Here is a 24,452-nt window from a genome sequence, read left to right as displayed (position 1 = left end):
CAATTGTCTTGACCAGGCCTGACCCTAATCTATCTAGGCCAACGGACCGTGGCTCCAAACTGTGGGCTTGGTTCCTAAGTAGACAGGTTGGCAGCCTCGTGCACCGCTCAACTACGCCCTCCATGAGAAGTAAACAAACTGCAGTCCTTTTCAACTCTCCCAAGGTTTGAAATAGCATCATATACTTTTCTTTGTGGTGCTAGGGATTCTTGTAGCATTTTCTCTGCTATAATTTCTTTATTCACAGAAAAACCATGTTCAATTGAAGCTTTTCCATGAAACAATATTAGTATCATTTTCAGAAATTAAGCCAACTTTTCTGTTTTCTAATTCACCGTTGGCAAAACAGAAGTGAAGAGCATGAAGAAACTCTGCAATATTCCACCGGGTTTCTTTTACTGCCACTTTATATGAATTTTGTAGATACAATGGTCACCAAAACAGGAGCATCTGGATCTCATTTAATAAATTATTCATATCCTGAAGGAACTTTTGATTAACATTTGGACCATCCATTGAAATTTGTAAGAGTTTTTTTTTGATTGAGTCCTTGCAGTGCTCACAAAAAACAAAAACAAAAAAAACAAAAAAAAATCTGAGGAGTTTGAGTGACCAAGAAATGCGGAATCAAAATAAGAAGGGCATACCTCATTTCTATCAGGATTGAAACAACAAAGTACAAGATCCATTTGGCCCATCTCAGAAATTTTACTCAGTGACTCATCAAAACCAACGGTGAGATGTGTGAGATATGGAACCTTGATTCTCCGTTATTGCATGGACCACGAAAAAACGCACAACACGGGAAAACGGAAAATCTGGCAATGAATGAAAACCATCAACAATTTGGTTAAACATCACCAAAATTAAACATGTGTACAGTAGAACCTTGATAATTCAAAATCTCACGTAAGAAGCTCTCATTCCCGAAAACATGAGGTACAGTTTAGCATGTTATTTAAATTGTTTAATTCGAAATACGGATAATTTGTAATTCAAAGAACAATGCTGGTCCGATTACCAAAATTCAGACTGTTAAATCAAAAGTGACTTTACATTTTAAAACAGTAGTATTCTAGAGAGTAATTTAAACTCAAAATTTCTCCACGTCTTCCAGAATGTGCATGGGTAGTTTTCCGCACTTTCACTCACTTCGATGTGTCTACAGTGTGCTTCATATTTGCTAAGTTCAAGTGAAACTGCAATTTTTTGCATTCAGCATTTTACAAAATGCCACTATCACATAGCAGGCAGTGTGCGGCTTGCCTCATATAGTTATTTTGTAGGCACCGAACAACATTGTCAGTGCCGATGAAACTGCATTGTTTTTTTGTTTTTATTTTAATACCGAGCCCAAATGGACTTATGCTTTTAAAGGAGAGAAGTGTCAGCGTGAGGGTCACTGTACTGTGTTGTAATGACTTTCTCCCCTCGTCATAGGAAAGTTCGATAAGCCACGATGTTTTAGGGGCATGTACAAGGCATCTGAAATGCATACAGTACAGTAATCTAACGAATAAAGCACTTGCACAGGGGAACCAGTATAGATTTCTCCTCTTTTTTTTCTTTTCTTCTTCTTTTTTTGCCAGTAAGTTATCCAAGTGCATTTGGATACTGTAAATGCACCTTGCTGGATGGATACATTTTGGAAATACTTTTTTCCATGGCATTTGAAAGGTTTAAACTGTGAATCAAGATGAATTCCATGCAGTAATGGGTCTTAGAAGAGTATTTTGTGACGCCGCAGGGACAGGCATTTCTGAATTACGAGTTGGCGGTTAATTTGAAATCACGTAATTCAAAGTCTGCTTTCGCGTCCTAACAACTTCAAATTAATGAGGTTTTACTGTAATTATAATCTTACAAACACTTCTAAACCAGCCCCGATGGGCCAGCAGATTACTGTGATTACATGTAATAAACTTCATTCCGGTTCTGTATTGACTTCAAATATCTTAGATGAAATTCTTAATAACATTCGGTCCACCTATTCAATACACTCCTGACTGTTTGGTACCTCATTGCTGATTTTTTTCATTCATATGTAAAAAACTTTGTAGAAGCCGTAATTTTTTACTTATCAGTGGGGCGATTAGCTTAAAATGTTTATAAATGTTGGTTCTTTATACATCTAAATACAAATGGAATACGCTACTCTTATGTTCAATATTATTTTGAGAGAAAACAAAATTACACTTATGTGCTCACGCATGCATTATCTTTATACAAAGTAAAGAGCCCAAAATATTATTATTTCCTCAAATCTGCAGGCAACTAATACATATAACTTCTTAGAAGTATATAAGTTGATATTTTAAAATACTTTCCCAACCTGGAATGTGCTGATAGTTAAATGTTTTCTACTGGTCGTTTGTAATGCCGATTTGTTCAACTATCTGCACCAACTCCACTGGCACAAAAGTTTCTAAGAAATTAATGATTTTCAGGTTGTCATCAAACACTACTTGGCCCTCAGAGTTACTTGAAAGTCTGGTGAAGAAAAGTAATCCATCTGCCACAAAAATAATGTTTCTTTAGAAGGAGGCTCTGTTTCTCTCTCACATACAATATTTTTGGCACTCTCTCTATCACTGTCACTTTCAAAAACGCTTAACAATTCCTTAAAATCATCATCTCTATCATCACGTTCCACTATGGTCATTAACTGAACGATTCTGTGATCCGAAATAACATCGCTGCAAGAGCAACTAGATTGTTGTTCCGCCATGTTTGTTTACATCACAGATGAACACAGACGTCTACAAAAAGCTCTGTAAGTTACTTCCCGAAACTATAATCTCTGATCAATTAGTTCTACATAATGCCCAACAGATGGCAGGACATGTCAGAGATCAAATTGGCATTTGAAAGTGAACCGGGAAACTCAAAAAAATTTTTTAATTCTGGCATCTATAGGCAGGCGTAGCACTCATCGGCTTAAAAAATACCTAGGATGTGTTTCAAGTTAGCTTAGAGGTCATCAGTAAAATAATATAAAAGAAGAAAGGCATATAACAAAACAGTGATACATAAAAAATCCGAGATAAAATACAGCCAACAAATGCAATGAGAGTTTATGTTAAAATTTACATAGCTTAAATATTTTATAATAATAATGTTATTTGCTTTACGTCCCACTAACTAGTCTTTTATGGTTTTCAGAGACGCCGAGGTGCCGGAATTTAGTCCCGCAGGAGTTCTTTTACGTGCCAGTAAATGTACCGACATGAGGCTGACGTATTTGAGCACCTTCAAATACCACCGGACTGAGCCAGCTTCAATATTTAAAATATATTCAACAAGTACAATGGAAATCTTACTTACACCTTAATTCGTCCAAGTTTGAATCCATGTACATTTTTAACAGATTTCCATTGTACTTGTTGAATATGTTTTTAATACTGAAGCTTTGTACATTTTATCCCGGATTTTCTATGTATCACTGTTTTGCTATATGTCTTTCTTCTTTTATGTTATTTTGCTGATGGTGACCTCTAAGCTAGGTCTAAACATGACCTACGTATTTTTTCTAAACAATTATTTAACTTTTTAAACAGACCACTTATTAAATGGCAGAAGTGTATTGAATAGGTGGACCTAATATAATTAAATTATTTTAGAATTTCATCTTAGATGCTCATGTGACGAATCTTCTTGGCCGTTATTTTTGGCTTTGTAGACCGGGCTCGCCATCTCGCCATTAGACAGCTCCTCAATTAAAGGTAATCACATAGGCTGAGTGGACGTGGAACCAGCCCTTATATCCAGGTAAAAATGCCTGACCTGGCCCTCCGGGTGAGAGGTTGGCAAGTTAGACCGCGGGACCAGCTTCAAACATTAATTACCGGTACGCGAGTTCAAATTCTCAATACTTTATATTCAGTTTTACAGAGGAAACTTTGTCAGTTTTCCATGAAAACTTCTTTCAGGTCAGCAACTTTGGTCAGCCAAACTCTTCAAAAAATGTAATAACGCCAAGCCGTACAACAACCGACTACAAGTAGTTTTTAATTCTCTAATCTAATAAAATAAGCACATTATACACATGATGACATTTTTTTAAAATTTTGTGTGGCTATTTCTAGCCGAGTGCAGCCCTTGTAAGGCGGCATCTGCCATGTGTAGGTGACTGTGTGTTATTGTGGTGGAGGATAGTGTTATGTGTGGTGTGTGAGTTGCAGGGATGTTGGGGACAGCACAAACACCTAACCCCCGGGCCATTGGAATTAACCAATTAAGATTAAAATCCCTGACCCGGCCGGGAATCGAACCCGGGACCCTCTGAATTGAAGGCCATTACGCTGACCATTCAGCCAACGAGTCAGACACATGATGGCGAAATCCCTTCTTTTCTTAATCTTCCATTGTAATTTTGTCACCAGAGTACCGTTTGTGGAAATCTTGTACCGCGCAAATTAGGCCTACATCGACATTTACAGGTTATGTCATCTTGGTTAGGTTGAACTTCGGCTGTAAGTATCAATTCTCAAAAGTTCACGAATGCATTATATTCAATTCTGCCTGTCACTAATCACAATCAAATTGAAAAGAGAAAAAATATCATCCAAACTTCAGAAATTACAGTTATTCGTGACCTTGAGCTCAGGTGGAAGGTACGCTCGCTGCACAAGTCAGTTCAAGTGGGGAATGATACAAACTTTTTCAATGTAACGGGCGCAAAATAAAACGACTGTGATTTTTATGATATTTTAACACAAAAACAAGACCTGCTTATGAACTTCAACTGGAATTGTTTTGGCACGAAATAGTGTTCTTCTTTTTACTCTTTTGACTGCGATCATTGTGTTACGTGTTTTTAGAACTTAACGATTGAATTTTTGCTCTCCCTTGCTAATTTGTTGATGATGACCCTCAGTTGTGTTGAAACCAGTCCCAAATGAACAGGTTGCAAGTTCTTCTTAATAACAGAGTATTGAAAGGTGGACCCTTCCTTCTATTTAATATTGTATATTTCTCTATTCAATACGGAACAATCATGAAATTTTTAAATAGTTAGTGTAGTCCCATTGTACACAATTTGAAAGAAGGCACGAGTCTGGTGGACTGGGACTCACTTGCGTTGTTTCTTCTCCAGCAAATTGTTCCGAGAGCTCTGCTCCTCCAGTAAAAGCCGCAAGTCGTTGGTCTCCGCGTTCAGCTTCTGTACTTTGCGCTTCCATTGCCCCACCACTTGGCGCTGTTCTTCCACCTCCTCGTAGGCATCGGCTAGCTGAAATGTAAGTTTTCTATAAGAGTTTAATTCTGTAGTCTTATCAAATGTCACATTGTGCAAGAAAAGGCTGTTTCACTTGTTATTACCACAAGATGACAGCCAGTACTTTGTTTGATTCTTTGATTACAAGGATTTAATTTACAACATAAGTTTGAAAACTCCACTGAAGAAGAAGCCATTTTATTTTGAATTTTCAGACAATTTGGAGGTGGCACGTCAGTGGACTGAGTCTTACATTTCTGACAGAACAAGTTCAACTTTAGATAATTTGTCAGTCTTAAAAATGGAAAAAAGAACCATTACGACAAATTCAGAATTGAATGTGTGTTTATCGGTCATGGGCTACGAAGCCTGACGCATTATCATCATCATGTCACACCCAGTGAAACGTCAAGGACTGACACATAATATGTTCTGTGAACTTGATGATATGATTCTGGCTAGATAGCAGTGAACATGACAAGTGTATGTGAGTTGGACTGCAGCTGTTCCACCAAGATCATAATAGAGTTTGTGCAACATCTTTCAAATCTCTAAAATACAGACAAGTGCTGCTACTCTAGGCCCTCTACATGGAACAGAAAAAGATGAAAGAGATTTGTACTGATTTGTGTTTGTTTTAAATACAGTGGACGCCTTCATGACTGACCAACTTGGTCAATGTCTCTTCCGCATTTATTTTCCCAGATCACCTTTATTTCTTTTGCCCTCCCTTACTCAAGTTTTTGACTGTACTTTAGTTAATTTTACTTTGCTGTAATGCTACCATTAGATTCTTTGTAGGTAGAGTTTTGGTTTCTAGAATGCTCGTCCAAACTCAAACTCCTCACGTAGGATTACGTGCGCCGTATTTTTGTCCTATGACAGTCTCTGTCCTCCAAAGTTAATCTAATGTAAATACTGTACAATCATCATCACCTTGAACCATCGCCAGTTGCCTGGGTGTCTCATCCTGTCCTTCCTCCCAATCGTGACCTCTCTGCAGTAATGTGGCCTGAGAGACTGCAATATTAACCTATAGACTAGCAGAATTAAATTGAAAGAACTAGTAAGGAAATTAGTTTAAGTAGTGTAATGGATTGTAATTAGTGTCAAAAATCATATGTTTCTAAGAGCAAACTGTGATAAGAACCTTTTTTTCCAGTTGTTTCTTGAGGCCAACAAGCTGCTCTAGATCGTCTTCGTGCTGTTGCTGCATGCGTCTCTTGGTAAATTCCAGTTCCCGCGCCGCTCGTTCGTATCTCTGCTTGTACACGCCCACATCTCCTTCCCCGTCCTCCTCGTCTTCGGAGCCGACTCCGTTCATGTCGGCCGCCCGCATGTACAGCAGCTCCATCTCGAGTCGCTCTCCTTGCTGGTGTAGGGACTTATTCTCGTGCTGAAACGCAAAACAAAAGTGCCTCTTAACCTCTTCCCCGTCTGACATTATTTGATGTTACTGATGGTATTATAGTTGTAGATAAGAAGTCATCAGTCCTGCAGTGAGCCTGGAATATGTACAGTAAAAAATTAAATTAGTAGCATATATATACATGTGAGGCGGAAAGCGACAAGGGACCTCTTCTAGAGAAATAAATTTCATTTTATGGGTCCGTACTGAACTTTGATTAAACCAAATAAAATAATAGGCGAGTTATTCCACCTTTTCAGTACAAATTAAATAGTGTTTATTAAATAAACATTTAATGGGACTAGTTTCGACCTATTTAAAGGCCATCTTCAGTCCTATCGCGTGTAGAATAAAGTATTTGAAACACAGTGTTGTTGTATAATATATAAGTAATAATAATAATAATAACGTAAATGTTTCCACCTTTTCAATACAATATATTCACAAAATTACAAAATTATACGGTACTAGTTTCGACCCATCTAGGGGTCATCATCAGCCGTATTGGAGCAAAGATCATTTGTGGCGAAATCCTAAGACAATATTATTTTAAAGAACAACAAGTGAAATGAGATGTTATGGTAATAGTTAATAATATTGTCTTAGGATTTCGCCACAAATGATCTTTGCTCCAATACGGCTGATGATGACCCCTAGATGGGTCGAAACTAGTACCGTATAATTTTGTAATTTTGTGAATATATTGTATTGAAAAGGTGGAAACATTTACGTTATTATTATTATTACTTATATATTATTCTCAGTTCAATACGGACCAAAAACATGAAATTCATAACCATCAACAGTGTTGTTGTGGTAGAGGAGAAGTCTTACGATATTCTTCTTATCACTGCAAAGCGTAGATACACTTTAAAATCATTCATAATCTTGAGGAGATGTAGAATTGAGCATCTATGCAAAGTGAACTAATTTCTTACAACAAATGTGTTTTCATAAAATTCTATAAACAATTTTTCATAGTGTCAAACTCATATGTTTTAAGACCATCTTTAAAACAACTATGTTTCAAATACTTTATTCTACACGTGATATGGCTGAAGATTACCTTTAAATAGGTCAAAACTAGTCCCATTAAACGTTCATTTAATAAAGACTATTTAATTTCAATTGAAAAGATGGAATAACTCACTTATTATTTTATTTGGTTTTAAGGGACCTCTTGTCGAAACTTTGGATTTTGAGTTATTGATACTTTCATGTTCAGCATTGAATCCCGAACAATTTTTTAAAAAGTAGATTTTTATCTCAAAATTTGAGTGAGGTATGACAGGTTGAATATTTGTAACAGGAAAACTGCGTTTCGAGAAAATGCGTTGTAAAGTTTTACAACATTACATATTTAAGAAACAAATTTTACATAATTATTACCTCTCAAATGTCCTTTTTCAAATGGTATAGGTTTTATAAGTTAACATTAATTTACTGGTTAAAGTAGAGCGTTTCCGCCTCTTCTTTGGTTCTGGTGCATTTAGTTCGTTAGGTTCTTCCTCAGCATCTCCACTTTCTACTTCAGAACACGCAATGTCTTTGTATTCCTGACGATCCGTCATCCCTGCTGGAATCAGAATGCTACACACAAATTCCTTTACAGTGTACACTACCTTTGATGTGAGGTACTTTGTTAACATTACTATTCTTGAAATACACAGTCAAAGAAACTTCAGCCTTTTCATTTCCAATAGCTACAGTGTTGTAGGTGTAGAATTCTCAATCTTGTATAGAAGAGACATAAGTGTTCCTAAATTTTTTCTTCAGAAGTCCAAATGCCCAGTCACATGTAAATTTCGTGTGTCCTACTGGCATGAACGAGAAAAGAATCCTCTTGTTTTTGTTATTACAGATTCTCCAAGCAAGATATTGCTCTTGTTCAGTCCGACACATTGCATCTTCTCCATTGCCATAGTTTTCCAAATGATTGTGGAAAAGACTAACAACAACGTTGGAGACTTTCACTTGTTTGTTTACAGTTTCACACATAACACCAAATATTCCAATTCTGAATGGAACCAAGAAATAAATAGGTCCAGGCTGTAACGGATTACTGGGTGTGTGAACCTGCTGGGCCAAGTTTTATCACCATCTTCAAGAAAAAAAATTTAGACTTTTTGATAGTTCCCTTATAAAAACTCCTTTCTTTTGCAACAAGTTGTAGATGGGATCTCATTTTTTTCAATAGTTTCCATTTTCATTTCTTCAGATAATAAAGCCATTGCAGTTCCAGATGTGAAATGCCTCTGGCAAAGTGCACAAAAATGTGATTTAGGCTTCATAACTTGCTTCCAAATGTTAGAAAACACCCTATCTGATACAGGTTTTTGGGGCATATCATTTGTAAAAGAAGATTTAAAAGTTTCAAAAATTTTGGCTTTATTATCACTTGAAGGCAGCAGCTTCTGCCTGGCATGTTGTTCTGCATAATTGTGCACAAACTCTGTATCAGAAAAGCAAGTCACATCTTCCCGCATTACCGTGTGTTTTTGGCTATCAAGCCTGTATCGTTATACTTTTTTTTTTTCAGGCATGATGGGCAAATGTGTAAGTGTTTTTACAAACTTTCCAGCCTGGTACGTGGATGTTTCCTCTCAGTTCTGACTTGATGATTACGAGATGTCAAAGTAGAATCTAAAGTTAAACACTGAAATGACTTGATCTAATGTGTTAACATTGCTTTCAGAATGATGAATCTCAGCACATTCACAGCGTATTTGTACATGCTCACCAACAGAAAAGTTATCACATTTTTCCTTACATCCACAACCTTGTACCGTTTTCATCGTCCTAATGTCGGAATGAAGGTCGTCATACGAAGTTATAAGTTTGCCATGCACGGTAATGATCGCGAATATTACGTAATTGGGCCATACGTCACAAAGGAATGCATATATTAAGTAAATTAGGCCGTGATTTCGAAGTGTATACATTTTACGAGCGTGTATATATTCAAGAAGGCCGTGCACGTGACGGCAAAGATATTTATTTGATGAATTAAAGATGCCTAGATCACGGACCGAGACGGAAAATTGTCAAGGATCCATGCGGCCGTGATAAAATAATAGAAGGTTTTTCAATATTGTTAAAACAAGATCAAGAAGCTGAACAATAAAAAAATCCGCAACGTAAAATCGAAATAAATTTATCCTCAAGAAATATAGCCAGTCTTCGTGTGAATAGAAAGGAGATATTATACAAGTTACCGAGTGGAGAACTCGCGAAGTGAGAGAATAAATTGGAAAACAGACATTCACAAAGGAATATCGTGAAGAGAGTTAGGAAATACCCTAACAGTAGTCGAAGTGGATATTCAAGTCCGTACAAGCAACCAAGTTAAATATTACGAAGTATAAATTGATGAGCCGAACAGAAAAGAGAATATTTACAGAAATAACTTGCAATAATTTAACTGTCAAATTGCTACTGAAGATTAATATTGAAGTATTGTTTTAAAAACCTGACATTAATTACAAGCCTGATATTTATTCCTGAGAGTATGGATATGAAACTAATTCATGGTTTGGAAATGTTTCTTTCTGTTATGATTGACTGCAACATCATGATGCAAGGCTAAACTGGATATGGAGCCGGCTGTCTGACGGATACCGCCCAGCTGTAACTGCTATTCCGAGTCCCGAGTCACAACCTGATGGTGACGTAGCAGAGGATGAAGCTGTACGACGCAATCCCTAGATGACAACATCCAGTCCGAAGCCGACCATCTAACGTCAGTGATCACAAGATAAGTTCCAAAGAGATATTTTATTTTCTTGAAATTGATATGTAGTACATTTGTAATGATATTATAGTGTATATTTGGTACGTTGTTTAACCTAGTTCTTCGTGATAAAATCACAGACGTGGTTATCTTCGAAATGAAATTGTCCATGTTGAGCTATTATTACTAACAGGGGAATAGGTACTTCTTCCAGATTCTACAATCTATGCCATAAGATAGGAATGCGTAAAACTAAACCAGGAGAGTTTTGGAATGTAATTTCTAACCATTATGGGATAAAAACTTCGTATTTAAAGTGACGTAACCTTAAATATATTCTTGAAGAAGATAGTTGGTTTACGAATAACCTGAATGTGTTTACCGATACGACGCAATGAAATGTGAGTAGATATTAACTTATTTGATTTATATATGCATTTCATTTTTAAGCTAGCGTGTTTACGCGTATGATATATGAATTTTAACCCAAAAGAGTACCATTGTAGTAAAGTAATGTGATGTTGGAATGATTTGCCGTCATGTTGGTGATGATATATGTTTACATAGAGAATTTATGATTTGAATGGCATGTTTATGTGCAAATGTGAATAATTATTCGTCGTGATATGTTTATGAGATTGAATTATATGATATGATGGTAATTAATCGTAGTAGACGGAGAGGTAGATGTATTTATGAGTAATTTTGGCGGTAAATACGACGTAATATGGGCCGATGGTGATGATTACCATTTGCGGCAGAATAATAAAATGGTTATGAGTGGTATATAGGGTTAATGGTACACGCGTACGATGTAATACACCGCATATTTTGTATATTTAGGTTACCATACACTGTCTTCGGAAGAAATATCCAAATAGGAAATAAATGAAGGGAAACTTGTCGTCTTCATAGTTAATTTATACCAACGTTGTACTAAATATTACTGGAAGTTTGTTGTCAAGAATGAATTTGATTCAAATAATAATCCCATAATTTAAAATCTTTACCGCAATTACATATAAGAGTTAACCAAATGCATTCCTACGGAATCAGTGATACCTGATTAATTAATGCTAAACCCTAAAACATGTTTGGTACAATTTCTATTAGAAATACAATGATAATTAAACTTTGAACGATACCTACATTTATTTAAGATGTTATTTGAATATTTTAATCTAATGATACTTTCGAGGAGACCAATATTTTCAATTTAAGAACAAAATATATTTGAAATAGCCATTTTTGGGCCAAAATAATTTGGAACTTACTTGTGATTACTAACGTTAAGACGCCGAAAAGAGTGAATAATGAAATAATGTTGAAATGATAATGACGAAAATAAGCATTTTTTTTTTCAAATCATTTCTCTTTATTATTTTTTTAATTACCAGTTGATTATGTATAAAAGTAACAAGAACTGTTGGACTTAAACTAAATAATGTTATTAAGAAATTTAATTAGGATTAGGGACTCAGACTTATTTTTCAACCAAAAGATTTCTTTATTATAGAAGAAGAAGAAGATAATTGATAATGATAAATATTATTTTCTTTTGTGATTCCGGAATCAAAAAAATAAAATATAGATTTTCTAATTTAGAGGTTATTATTTTAGGAGATAGGCTGATATTATTAAGATTTAGGTAATTTTTTGAATTAATCCATTAAAAATATTTTATTTATTTTTTTTTCACTTATATTCGGATGACTGGACTTGGAAAACATAATAATGATTTTGGATGATGAATGGTACCGAGAATAATTTGTTGATATGGAAATGTGGTGCTTCAGTTGACCTCACGTTAATATAGTATTTTTCGAAAAAGTAATTTAATTATCCCTGAGAGGTGTCACGAGGCAAAGTAAGGATTACCACATCATATATTCTGATGGGAGAATTCTAAGTTACGATTTCGCTAGAATTTTATGAGGCGATAACTGCGTATTTGATGAATATTTAAAGCAAACTTAGCCAACGACACTTTGCATCAAATTTATTATGCATTCATCCATTAAATGAACTATTAGAGTGATGGGAGATTGAGGGGAAAATAGCCGGAGCAATCGTTACCCAAGTTAATGTTCATATTAAAAATGATCGTCCAATATGGTGCAAGGATGAAACCACCCCTCAGGATGGTGCAACCTGTTTCTAGAAACTTCAAAACCAAAGCATGATCTTCTCGTGGATGAAAAGTGTCGACTAAATTTATGCAGTCATCAGTTATGAGTAGGTCTTCCCCGCCATCATTATCATCTATTACTTTCTCATTATTACCACACTGTTCTACTTGTATTTCAACAATAAGATTTTCATCAATATTCTCGTAGCTACCTGCGGCATCATCAAACTTCAGAAGATCTCGCAATAAAGAATTATTGGAGAGGTTACCTGACTCTTCTCTATCACCACCTGATTCATCATTACTACTTAGTCATCTTTCAGTAAAATAATCTACAAACACTTGATAGTCTTCATCAATGCCAATATTATTTAATAGTTTCAAAACTTCATATTCACTCGTTTTAAACTTCAAACTGTGCAAGAAGTAAACACGTTTTTGTTGTTGTTGTTGTTGATCAACATTCAATGAGGGTAACGTCCCGTCAGCTGTCAACTATTTTAGAGCTGCCAACCACTGCACAATTCACAGCAGCCATAGTCTAATCATGCATCTGTAGACACAAGAAATATTTTCTGACATTCTTCATCATGTACAATATTATTAATGATAATTTAATAATTAATTTTTAGATTTAAAGGAAAATGCTGAATGGGAGAAAGAGAACTGCCCATCGGCAAAAGGGACATCTTGTTGTGGCAGGCATTATGTTAATCAGAAAACCTTCCCTAATATGCCACTAGAATTCAGGAGAGGCTATTTAGTGAAGCAATCTTGCCGGGCCAATGTTATTTCCCCATAACGACAAGAGGTCCCTTTTCAGAAGGCTGACATTGATTGCTTTTAACATTATTATCAAGTTTGTTTTGGTTCCAATCACTTTTAAAATCAATATCAACAGGTAGAGAAAGAAACAAACTATTATAATCCCCAAAAATCCAAATATTTATATTTTCAACCTCAACCTCTTAATTTTCTTGTAACGAAAAAGTTACTTCTCTGACAAGAGGTCCCTTTTCGCTTTCCGCCTCACACATATATATAAAATAATAATAATGAAATTATACTTAATAATCTTTGCTGGAAAATTCATCATTATCCAGAGATTATGCTCTCGGGTATAAAAAAATCTGTAATAACTAGGAGTAGATGCAGTTTAACTTCTTCAACCTCATTGGACCACTTCAGTCAATCATCTTTGATAGGTTTTATTGCCCAGTAGCTTTTCATTCTGTCCTTTCTCATATGTAAATACCCTTTTCATTGCATGTCATTTTGGTTTAAATCTTATTTTTATGTTTTTCAGTTTCTTTGAATTTTCTGTTTTGTTTTGCAAATCGTCCAAATGTATTTCTAGTTCTTCTACATCCTCTGTAGAGTTTCTCTATAATTCTTCTTGGTAATCTAGTTTCTGGCGTCTTCATAAGGTGACCATACATACTCCGCACAGCTTCACTTCTAAATTCGCGAAACAAATGAGCGTCACCTTACCCCTATCACGAGTACAGCTGATGAAGGAGGTTACGTCCTACAAAGGGAAAACTCCACAGATCTCAGAGTCACTTTCTTGCCACTTATCTTTTCCGAACTACACCGAGACAAGCTAAATATGCAACCAATACACGGACGTAAATAAAACTACAGCTATATTTTTATACACTGAACTATTAAACCTGTATGCTATGCTAAACTGTACTATACTAGAAGGATAAAGACTAATATGAAAAACACTAATTACTGAAGAAAAATGCAAACAATCGCGAACCATACTGAATATCATACACGTTGAGCGAGATACGTTAACCAGGTGGTGAATATATATATTAGAGTTGGCAACTAGGTTTCGAGATTGCACTGTGCCGATATAAGTCGATATGAATGGCAGCTTGGGATTGGTTGGATGGATGTCTATGTTTCAGCGCATAACCACCAGGCAGAACCCAATTCGGCCAAAACGTCAATTTAGAAGTAAAGCAGTGTGGAGTATAGTATCTGTAATAGGCTCCGCTATTCACTATTGTCAATCTTTTTGATATTTTTTTAATTTATGCATGTTCTTCCCTCTACTTTAAGAACTTTGTCTGTATGTCACTTCTGGTTGAACCACCGTCTTGTAATGTTTATGTTTTATTGTATCTAGATCATGTTAATATTTGAGCTTTTATCATTTTATTAGTTCTTCCTTGCCATGCACGTTTCTTGTCCAAATGGTATTCAAACTGATTCACTATTTTTACTTTCCTGGTTATCATTATCTCAGTCTTCAAATCACATCTGGAGTCCTATTTCTTGTGCTATATTTTGTCGTCTTATTTGATTTCTGGCTTCTTGAATGTTATTAGCTAATAACGCTAAGCCATCAGCGAATTCCAAGCAATTTAGGTTTATTTGGTCTTGTTTGGTTCCATTTTTTATGTTCTTAGGATTTTCCTTGTGCCATTCCCTCATCACGTATTCTAAAGCAAACGTATAAATTAATTTATAATTTTTTTATTTCATTAAAAATGGTATGGTTTGTCATATGGCAGAAAGAAATTTAAATAAATTATAGAGAATCTCTTAAGTTCTGTACGGAGAGTTTTTTCACTCTGCAGTTTGCTAGTTTTGAGATGCCTAATTAAGAGTGCTGACAACCAGAAAAAACTCTGTTACTTCGTTGGCAAAAAACTGTAAAATGTTGGAAGTGAGGGATTCTAATTGATCAACATTTCCAGTGTACATAATATTAGAGATGTTTTCCCACCCCTGCATTACAATTAGCAGTTTCATTTGGGACATCTTCAACTTGTGGAGTATTCTATATTACAAGGGGTTGTGTTGTTGACAGCTATTTTATTTCTCCTGCTTTCAGGGCGAGATTTACCGACGTGAATGTTAATAACTTAAGTCGAGTTACATAAATGTCAGGTCAGTGTGGACAAACATATTCCCATTGGATCCTTGTGTTTGTCCTTTGTTGCTAATCTTTTAACACATGTATATATCCGGCTTTCTTGCAGCATTGAGATTGAGGATGTATCAAGCTCAATGATGAAGCTGGGGAGCAAAGACAAGCTTGCTGGGGGCTTGTGTAATCCTCTCCCTCTATTTACAATGAGTGCAAGGTATGCTTCACTGTTTTTCCAAAGCACTCCGAACATGAGGATCATAACCAATTCCTTTATAAATAAATCGTCACAAGACGGCACACAATATACAACGGTAGGCAAACATTTCTTTACTGTGACTCAGTACAACATACGAGGGAAAGGGTTACAAACAAGCAAGTTTAAAGTTCTGCACTGCACAACGGCATGCAGTATGCAGAATGAGCACACCAGACACCTGGGAACGAACAACTGTTTCACACTAATTAACTAAAAAGATTGATCTAAAGATACTGTAAGCCGTGATACTTACTATGAAGCACTTCAGACAATTGACAACTTCTAGTACATTTTCTCTTGCCCCCCACGCCCACTGTGACTGCTCAATCTCACCTGTACATCTTGCAGTTCCTTCTCCAACCTTAACCGTTCTGACGTCTCGGCCTCGAGGCGTTCCGTAGCAAGAGTAGCTGTGGAGTGTTCTTCCGCCAGGTCAGCCGTCATCTCGCTCAACTGGAAAGGAGGAACACTGAGCTTACTTGCAATGAGGAGGACCAACAATAAATATTTTCAATATTTGTTACCTTTACCTGATAGACCAGTCTGACACAGTACATTGCACACTCTCACACAACTGTTAATGAGCCTAACAGCTGGCACCTTCCATTCATCTTCAAGGTTACAGGCTGCTCAGTCAAGGACACAGAGAGAATCCTCATCACTCTTACTTTATTTCTCTATTCCAGGTGACATAACACCACAAGGGGAGAGGTAGAGTTAGTTCCCATCCAACAGTACTATATGCCCTCACTCCATATTAAAAATGGTATTTTTAGTTATTAAGATCAAAGACATGTGTCAATGTAATTTAACCCTGACAGTAACACCATACGTGTTTCTGACGTGTTGTGCGAATGAATGCCATCTATTCCTCTTAAGGAGGGGAGAGTTATCCCCTCCACCACCTCTATTCCTTGTTCATTCCATCTGGTAACTTTAATGTAACTTTAAACAATAGGCTTTGAGTGACACGTCTTCGAAACGTGTGGTGTAACTAAAGCGATATTTATAGACGTGTTACTGTCAGGGTTAATAAGTACTTTAAAAAGACTTTTAGGTTTACTGTAATTGGGGTTTATTCCCCTGTTGTAGAGCAGCAATTAAATGAATAAACACTGTGCAGAGGTTTGGAATTCAATCCAAGTTTCTGACACGCAACCTTGTGATTAGAAAGTGTGTATCACGATCTCTCCTACCAACGTCTTGATGGTGAGGAACCAGCAAAGAACAGTGCGAATGGTCTGTTTGTCTGTCCAAACTGAGCCATGCAGATAAAGCACCGGCCACTCAGCTGAAAATATTCGTAGTGGTGAACCTGCCTCACGGACTGCTACGTGTAGTGCCACGGTAGGAAGGCTAATGCAGCTGCCATTACAAATGGAGCTCTCAAAAAAGTTTATATATATTTTCTTCCTAAAATTCTCTCCTCTATTTTGACACTTTATGTGATGAGCACTCAAACAAACAGGTGTGGTGTGCCATTTCAAGCCAACTGTAATATGTGAACTTCTGCTATCTTGTCAGTACATTTACATTATCTTTCTTATACACTGCCAATGTTTTCAAGAAATATGTTTGATGAACCAGTATATCGTCACCAGTCACCATACTTTTAACAAGAAGTTGAACACATTGATCCTGGCCAGGACACAGGATGTTACAACAGCTTTCATCCTATTCAGCATGGTGGCGCAAAGAGCTGCGCTAAGCTTATCTGAGATGGCGACACACACTGCGTTATCATACATTAAAAAAAGTTTCCTTCCCCACCTCGGTGTACCAATGTCTGGAACCTCCTTTCTGCTCCACAGCCAGAGATCTGAAACTGAAGATGACATGCTGTTCTTGTTTGGCAGTGAACGTTTATAAATCTCCCTCCAGTGGTAACCGCTGTATTGCTTGGGTAATGCAGTGTTAGTGCATATCCTTCAGGATCGGCCATTCTCAAATAACTTCCGAAACGCATGTTGGGTTAAAATGGGTACTGTGAAGATTTCCCCAAACCATTTCATACTGTTGATCACGGACAACACTTGAAGCATCTTTGTGGTTTTTAAATCAAGTGCTAGCCTTCAGGCTGATGATGCAAACTGCAGCAAGTGTAAAGTTGTCTAGTCACAAAGAAGGCAACAAGTTCTAATCTATGAGCCAATGCTGGCAAACAATAGAATATATTAAATAATGAAAAAATAGTATCCTTGACACCTTTTTTTTTAGAGAAACTAAGATGGAAATCCCATGCTACAAGAGTACTCTTTACCCCCATTTACTGATGTGGTTGTCCTCTCCCTTTTCTGCAACCTATCTGAGTCCTCAGGGACAAAACTGCAAGGTGACGGCTGCAGTGCCAGTAATTTGCATATTTCTTACAGAACCTTAAACTGATTTTAAATACCTTTCATTCAAGAGTTCAGTTAGAAAATTCCTAAAATCTGTGTGGAAGCGAAGTGAAGGAAACTTCTCAGAAACCAGCGAACTTATGGAATACGATCATAAGTAACAGCCACATGATAATAGGTCACAAGCTGCTTGGTTGCGTTGATAACTCTTCCTGTCACATGTTTGATGCTACAGAAAAATGTGGAAATGCATTAAACACTCGTGTGGTCTGCAACGTAAAAGCTTTCCAGTCTGTTGAACACACAAGTTAAATGTACATCATACCTGTAAAAAAACAAGGAATAAAAATACAATACAAATACTTCAGTCTGACTGGTTAGAATGTGATGATGTTCTTTGCTTTTTGCAAGTTGCTTTACGTCGCACCGACACAGATAGGTCTTATGGCGACGATGGGCTAGGAGTGGGATGAAGCGTCCGTGGCCTTAATTAAGGTAGAGCCCCAGCATTTGCTTGGTGTGAAAATGGGAAGCCACGGAAGCAGTAGGGTTCGAACCCACTATCTCCCGAATACTGGCCGCACTGCAGCTATCGAGCTCGGTCATTCTTTGTTTAATAGTGTGTATTGTAATAATGAACTTGTGTGTTTGACACAGTCGACACTCTTTAAGAAATGCACTTCCATCACGATCTCCTTGCTATGTTATGGCACGGACAAGCACAGCGACTGTAGTGATACAGTTTCAAGCCTTCTTTTTATGTCACACCGACACAGATAAGTCTTATGTCACGATGGGGTACTAAAGGGCTAGAAGTGGGAAGGAAGCGACTGTGACCTTAATTAAGGTACAGTCCAACATTTGCCTGGTGTAAAAATGGGGAACCAGGGCTGCCGACAGTGGGGTTTCAACCCACTACCTCCCGAATGCAAGCTGACAGCCACTTGCTATTCCTAAAGGAGTAAGGCCCAGTGCTTGGTTGACATGAACTGAAGTTACAAGTTGCCATGCAATTTGAATAGTCATTTAATATTTTTGTATCACCTGCAATCATTTCTAGAAAATATGAAGTAGTTAATTCAGCCACAAATCACAAGCATATGTACAGAGGGAGTTAATCTCTCTCACAGGCTTCATGAAAAGAGTACACAGAGCATGCTATATACAGATATTTCCCCAGCACTTAGTGTGTCCTCACACTGTTAATCTTTTAGTAGCAGCGCAGACCACGTTCTTGAAGCGTAGTCACACAAACCGTACAAAGAGATAAAAATTATACCCTTCTCCTCTTATGTAAGAGCTGCTTCATGAGAGGTTTGACTACCTCGTCAGCTTCGTCCAGGGTGTCATCGTCGTCCTGCTGTGGTGCCTTGTGGGTATGGGGGGAGCGACAGGAAGAGCTCCGGTCCTGGCTGTACAGTTGGTAGCCCTTGATGAGGATGTTGGTCGCACTCTTGCTCTGGATCCCAGGAGGAAGGTCTTGCTCTGGGTTCTTGCGGCCGATGCGTCTCCACTCGTCCATTACGTGGTCGCTCTTTTTTAAGAACTCTGAGATCTTACTGGACAGCGCAGAAGAAGCCGTGGTAGGCTCGAGATGGGCTGCGACTGGCCTCACCTTCTGACGCACCTTCGCCTTCCCACCTCCAATGATAAAACTTAACCCGGCACCAAATACCACCGGTGCCTTGTCTTTGCCTTCCAGAGCACCGAGGTCTACACCGGTGCTGACCTGAGGAAACATCCGTCGAGGACCGCCCGATCCCGAGCTCAAAACGTTTCGAGAGCCCGACCACGTACAGAACGAAGAAGCAGGCGAACAATCCCGGGAGGTGCCGAACACGGACGAAGTTACAGATATGGACCTCGATCTAGACGGCGACAAGTAGTCTCTCGTAGGGGAGAATACATCCCGGTCGGGCGACGTTCTGGTTGGGGAGAAGATGTCTCTGAGGACAGAAGGCTCCCTGGTGGGGGAGAACACTCGAGAGGGTGACATAATGTCTCTAGCAGGAGAAAACACCTGTCTACCGGGGGACAACACTGAGCGAGTTGGTAACGGTGGCTTCTTGGTCACTGTGTCGGGCAGCTCACTGGTGGTGAAAGCTCTCTTCACAGGTTGGATCAGTCTTTTACTCAGTATGGAGGGACTTGACTGCCGATCATCCACTATACCGGGACCAAATCTCGATGAACCAGGCAGCATAGTTGTGATGATCTACATAGTGGCGAGCTGCCCGGCCGACTGCCTGAACACAACTAGACACGAGAGGCCTTGAACAGGCACCTTCCGTGAGAGAGGGAACTGTGCCAAGTAGACTGTGAGTCAGACAAAACATCTACAGCTACGTCCTTGAGTTTCTGAGGTAGGGTGTATACATCATTAAAAAGAAAGTCCCCAATAAGTAACACTGTTTGTGAACTCCCAGGTACACTTGGATGTGGTTTTCCCCATTGCAAAGAACATTTATCGAGGAAGGTTTCAGTGTGTGAAATATTAAGTTATGACAAAACGGACCCAACTAGTGATAATTTTATAGAAAAAACTGAATTAAAAAAGAGCCATCCAAGCATTTTTTTCACTTACGCTGTCCAAACTGCTAACGACAGACCTCAAGCATGTGTGGAAGTACTGTTGAGAAAAAAAAAATCTGAACAGAACACTCCATGATGGAGTATGTCTATCTGTCAAGATTAGCTCTAAAGAAGACTGCAGTGAAAAATCAATCTTAAAATAAGAAACTTAATCCTCAATAATTTAATGAAGATACATGGAGGGCACTGAGCTGGGAGTGATTTAATTGCTACCTACATAACTCCTGTCTTCAGATAATGCTGGCACATGTACACAGAGTTAATTATAGGCCAGCTGGGACAAGAGCTGCAGCAGCATTGTCTTGTGAGGCAAGCTGCCAGCTGCATTCCTTAACAGAAATCGACACATCATCTTAGTTCAGACAGAACAGAAAGCTTGTTTGTACGTGCTCGGGCTTGGGGATTCTTCTATAAGCGTTTATCAAGAAAACTAAAAACTGCATCTGAGAAGCCAAAGAAAAGAGAATGCTCATTTACAACAGGAACTTGATGAATACAGAGCCAGGGAACAGAGAAAAAAGCTGACCAAGAATAACCAAGTCTCAAGATGCGGAAATCCCAGCCCTCTGGACTATATATACCTAGGAGGTGGGCACTCTGCCAGCCTGCCACTCCTCCATCTATGTTTGACAGCTAGGAGGGAGGCTATTTTAAGAAACTCTCCCACTCAATGTCAAGGTCACAGGATTCTTCCACTGACCTAGTATGGGTCAGATATCATAATATATTTTATCATTTGATAACATGAACAAAATGTTCCTTTCAATCTGAGCAGAGGTCAGGGCCACAAACAGCTAGCAAGGACCCTCTGTCCTGAGTAGACCTACAGGCACCTCGGCGTTCTCCTAGCACTTCCTCACTCAGCACACCTACATTTCCTTCCTTCCACACTCTCTCAATACATATGCCACGAGGTGCAATCAGATTTCTGGAATTAGGTGAGATGAAGAGTAAGTTGAACTGCTCTTCACAGAATGTCTGATGTCTACAAGGAAGCAGTCCCCTGGCAGTGTTGTCATTTGTTTGTTTATTTGCACACTTGAGATGAAATTCAGGCTATATTTAACCAAACTAGTGCGTCTCCACCTCACAGACTGGTGAATTACTGAGCACAGAGCTCAAGTTCATTGAAGTAATTGGGAGTGGACACAAAAATACTTACTGGAATAATTTATTGACCACCTAAGTATCTTACATGACTTGTTACCAGCATACCTTTGCTATGACACTCAGAGAAATTAAGACTTCTTTTCTTCATGTGACATGACTATGCTTGTGTTTCACATCATATCAGACCAAAGAAGTCTTCACAAAAACATGAAACAGAGACATATAACAAACCAAGAAACAAAAGCCTCTACAACAATACAGTACAGAACAGGTTAAATAAATGCACGCCTGAATTCGTCTTGGCATACAAGATAATGTTGGTCAAAACTGTTCCACTCCTCCATAGATCTACCGGAGTGGCTGGTGGAATGCCTGGGAACACGGCAGTGATACTGTGATCACAAACCGCATGTAGACAAATACTGATGCTACAGAGTCACTACGTCCTTGTCCTGCATGACTAGTAGTGGTGTACGGTCAAGCTGGACAGTGAGAGAGAGAGAGAGAGAGAGAGAGAGAGTGTGTGTGAGTGTGAGTGTGTGTGTGTGTGTGACACAGGAACAAGGCTTATGTGACGTGTATTGGTGACAAGGACTTTATGCCAATTCTCAAGAGACCATTGAGCATAATGGTGCGCCTATGATATCTTGGTTTGAGAGCTGGACCTCACCATGGCCTATTTCTCACAGTCTGAGTTGAAATGTGACGACACATGGCACTGCATTCAGAATTCCTTCGAGCTGAAATTCGACTGCAGTTCCATTATAAGACAGAGGCACCACATATGAGTAACAACACAGTAAAGGTTTCCACCTATTCAATACAAAATATATTCACAATATTTTAAAATTACATGGTACTAGTTTCGACCCATCTAGGGGTCATCATCAGCCACATCAAAGCAAAGATCACTCTTGACGAAATCCTAAGAACATGTTAATTTTAACAGTAAGATTATTATGGAATAACAAGTGAATGTGGTAAATGAAAAGAGATGTTAGTATGGGACACGTGAGTAATAGCTAATAAATATACAAGGAATATACATAAGAGGTTTGGAACAAAGCATATAAGGGGGATTGAGTTTTGGTTGGCTGCATTAATCAAAGATACTTTTCCGAGACAATTACCCTTTCTCCCGCACCCTTCAGCCCCTCCTTAAACCCTCTTCCCCTCCTAAACCACCTCCACTCTTCCTAAGCCATATATAATTTTATATATGTCATTTCTCATTGCATTCTTCATTATAAGGACTTACTGTTTTCCATGATTATATAATTTTTACAACACTAAGCCCCCTTTTATACTTTGTTCCAAACCTCTTATGTATATTCCTTGTATATTTATTAGCTATTACTCACCTGTCCCATACCAACATCTCTTTTCATTTACCACATTCACTTGTTATTCCATAATAATCTTACTGTTAAAATTAACATGTTCTTAGGATTTCGTCAAGAGTGATCTTTGCTTTGATGTGGCTGATGATGACCCCTAGATGGGTCGAAACTAGTACCATGTAATTTTAAAATATTGTGAATATATTTTGTATTGAATAGGTGGAAACCTTTACTGTGTTGTTACTCATATGTTATTCTCAGTTCAATACGGACCAACAACATGAAATTTATAACCCTTAAAGAGGCACCACAGGCAAGCATCAGGGTTCAGATCTCCGTTAACTGCGCCCATACAATGCTTTGAAAGTGGCCCATTTCTAAGCTAAGACAAGTCGTCTATAGTTCCTGTCTCCCTGTACCAAATCACTCTGATTATGACCCTCGTGTCAAGCAACTACCCTAGACGACTCATGAAATACTGCTCCCATTTGAGCGTGGCTATGTGAAATAACAACACAGGGCTAATCCACGGTATCAGCCAAGTCTATCCACAACCTTAAATTTTTCACTTACTCATTTGACATTCCACAATATAAACGTATGTAGGAACCTTACAGATACCAACATAAATCAGTATAGATATGATGCCTACAGTCTTGCATGGAATGCAATTTAAAATCTGGAACACACTGAGACAAAAATACGTAAATTTAATTAATTGAAACAAAGCCCAAACAAAGAGACAAAGAAAACATGATGTCTGAACATGATTCTCTTACAAATACACCGGTGATCCAACTGACTATAACTAGGAATAAAAATAATCGAATGATGCATTATCTTCAATTTAAATATGTTCATGAATATGAAAGTAATTTCAATACAGCTACTACCTGGAAGCATCATAAACTATGGGAAGGACATTCCATGTGACGAGCTAAATACGTACCATATTTCACAGAAGACAGGGTTCAGATAATGTGCCAACACTTGTCCCATTGTCAGCACTAATGAGGTTAATAAACTGTTATATTCTATTAAATCCAGGGCAAATGGTGTCAGTGATATTCCCAGAACTTTTCTACATAATCACAAGGAGCAGAAGACAAAGTGGGAGTTGTTCACTATTGGTCGGTATAGCGACTGTGGTGACTCGTCCGCTATTTGAGGGTTGCTGCATATTACTGTTCAGTGAAAACACACCCAAGATAAACAATCAAATCATGTTTGTGATTGGTGTTAGCAAGCCAAAATTCAACACATTTCAACAAATTTTATTCCAAGTGGTCTTACAACTGGAGGAAATTGGTACTAGAATTATTGGTTTCACCTGTAAATACTGTAATCTGCTTCATGTCGCACCGACACAGCCAGGGCTTACAGAGACGATGGAATAGGAAAGGGCTGGGAGCGGGAAGGAAGCGGCCGTGACCTCAATTAAGGT

At 38.0% G+C, this 24,452-nt stretch overlaps 1 protein-coding gene across 9 annotated transcripts in view; it reads right to left on the bottom strand.

Annotated features, from left to right (window-relative positions):
• The window catches only part of Mhcl (Myosin heavy chain-like), a 399,178-nt gene that overhangs the window by 92,958 nt on the left and 281,768 nt on the right, over nucleotides 1-24,452 (bottom strand). For 7 of the 9 annotated variants that reach the window (XR_010861825.2, XM_067159638.2, XM_067159641.2 and 4 more), the window contains 3 exons: nucleotides 15,961-16,080; nucleotides 6,366-6,611; nucleotides 5,076-5,230 (listed from right to left, as the gene is read on the bottom strand). Coding sequence is in view for 8 of the 9 variants with exons in the window: in XM_067159638.2 (XP_067015739.2) it covers nucleotides 5,076-5,230; nucleotides 6,366-6,611; nucleotides 15,961-16,080 (521 nt within the window). In the remaining variant the exon portion in view is untranslated. Of the gene's footprint in view, nucleotides 1-5,075; nucleotides 5,231-6,365; nucleotides 6,612-15,960; nucleotides 16,081-19,245; nucleotides 20,232-24,452 lie in introns of those variants that run through there. The other 2 variants (XM_067159645.2, XM_067159646.2) reach the window with 2 other exon arrangements.

The sequence above is a fragment of the Anabrus simplex genome, chromosome X (assembly GCF_040414725.1).
Source record: "Anabrus simplex isolate iqAnaSimp1 chromosome X, ASM4041472v1, whole genome shotgun sequence".
NCBI classification, from domain to species: Eukaryota; Metazoa; Arthropoda; class Insecta; order Orthoptera; family Tettigoniidae; genus Anabrus; species Anabrus simplex.
This window is presented reverse-complemented; position numbering and strand designations above follow the sequence as displayed.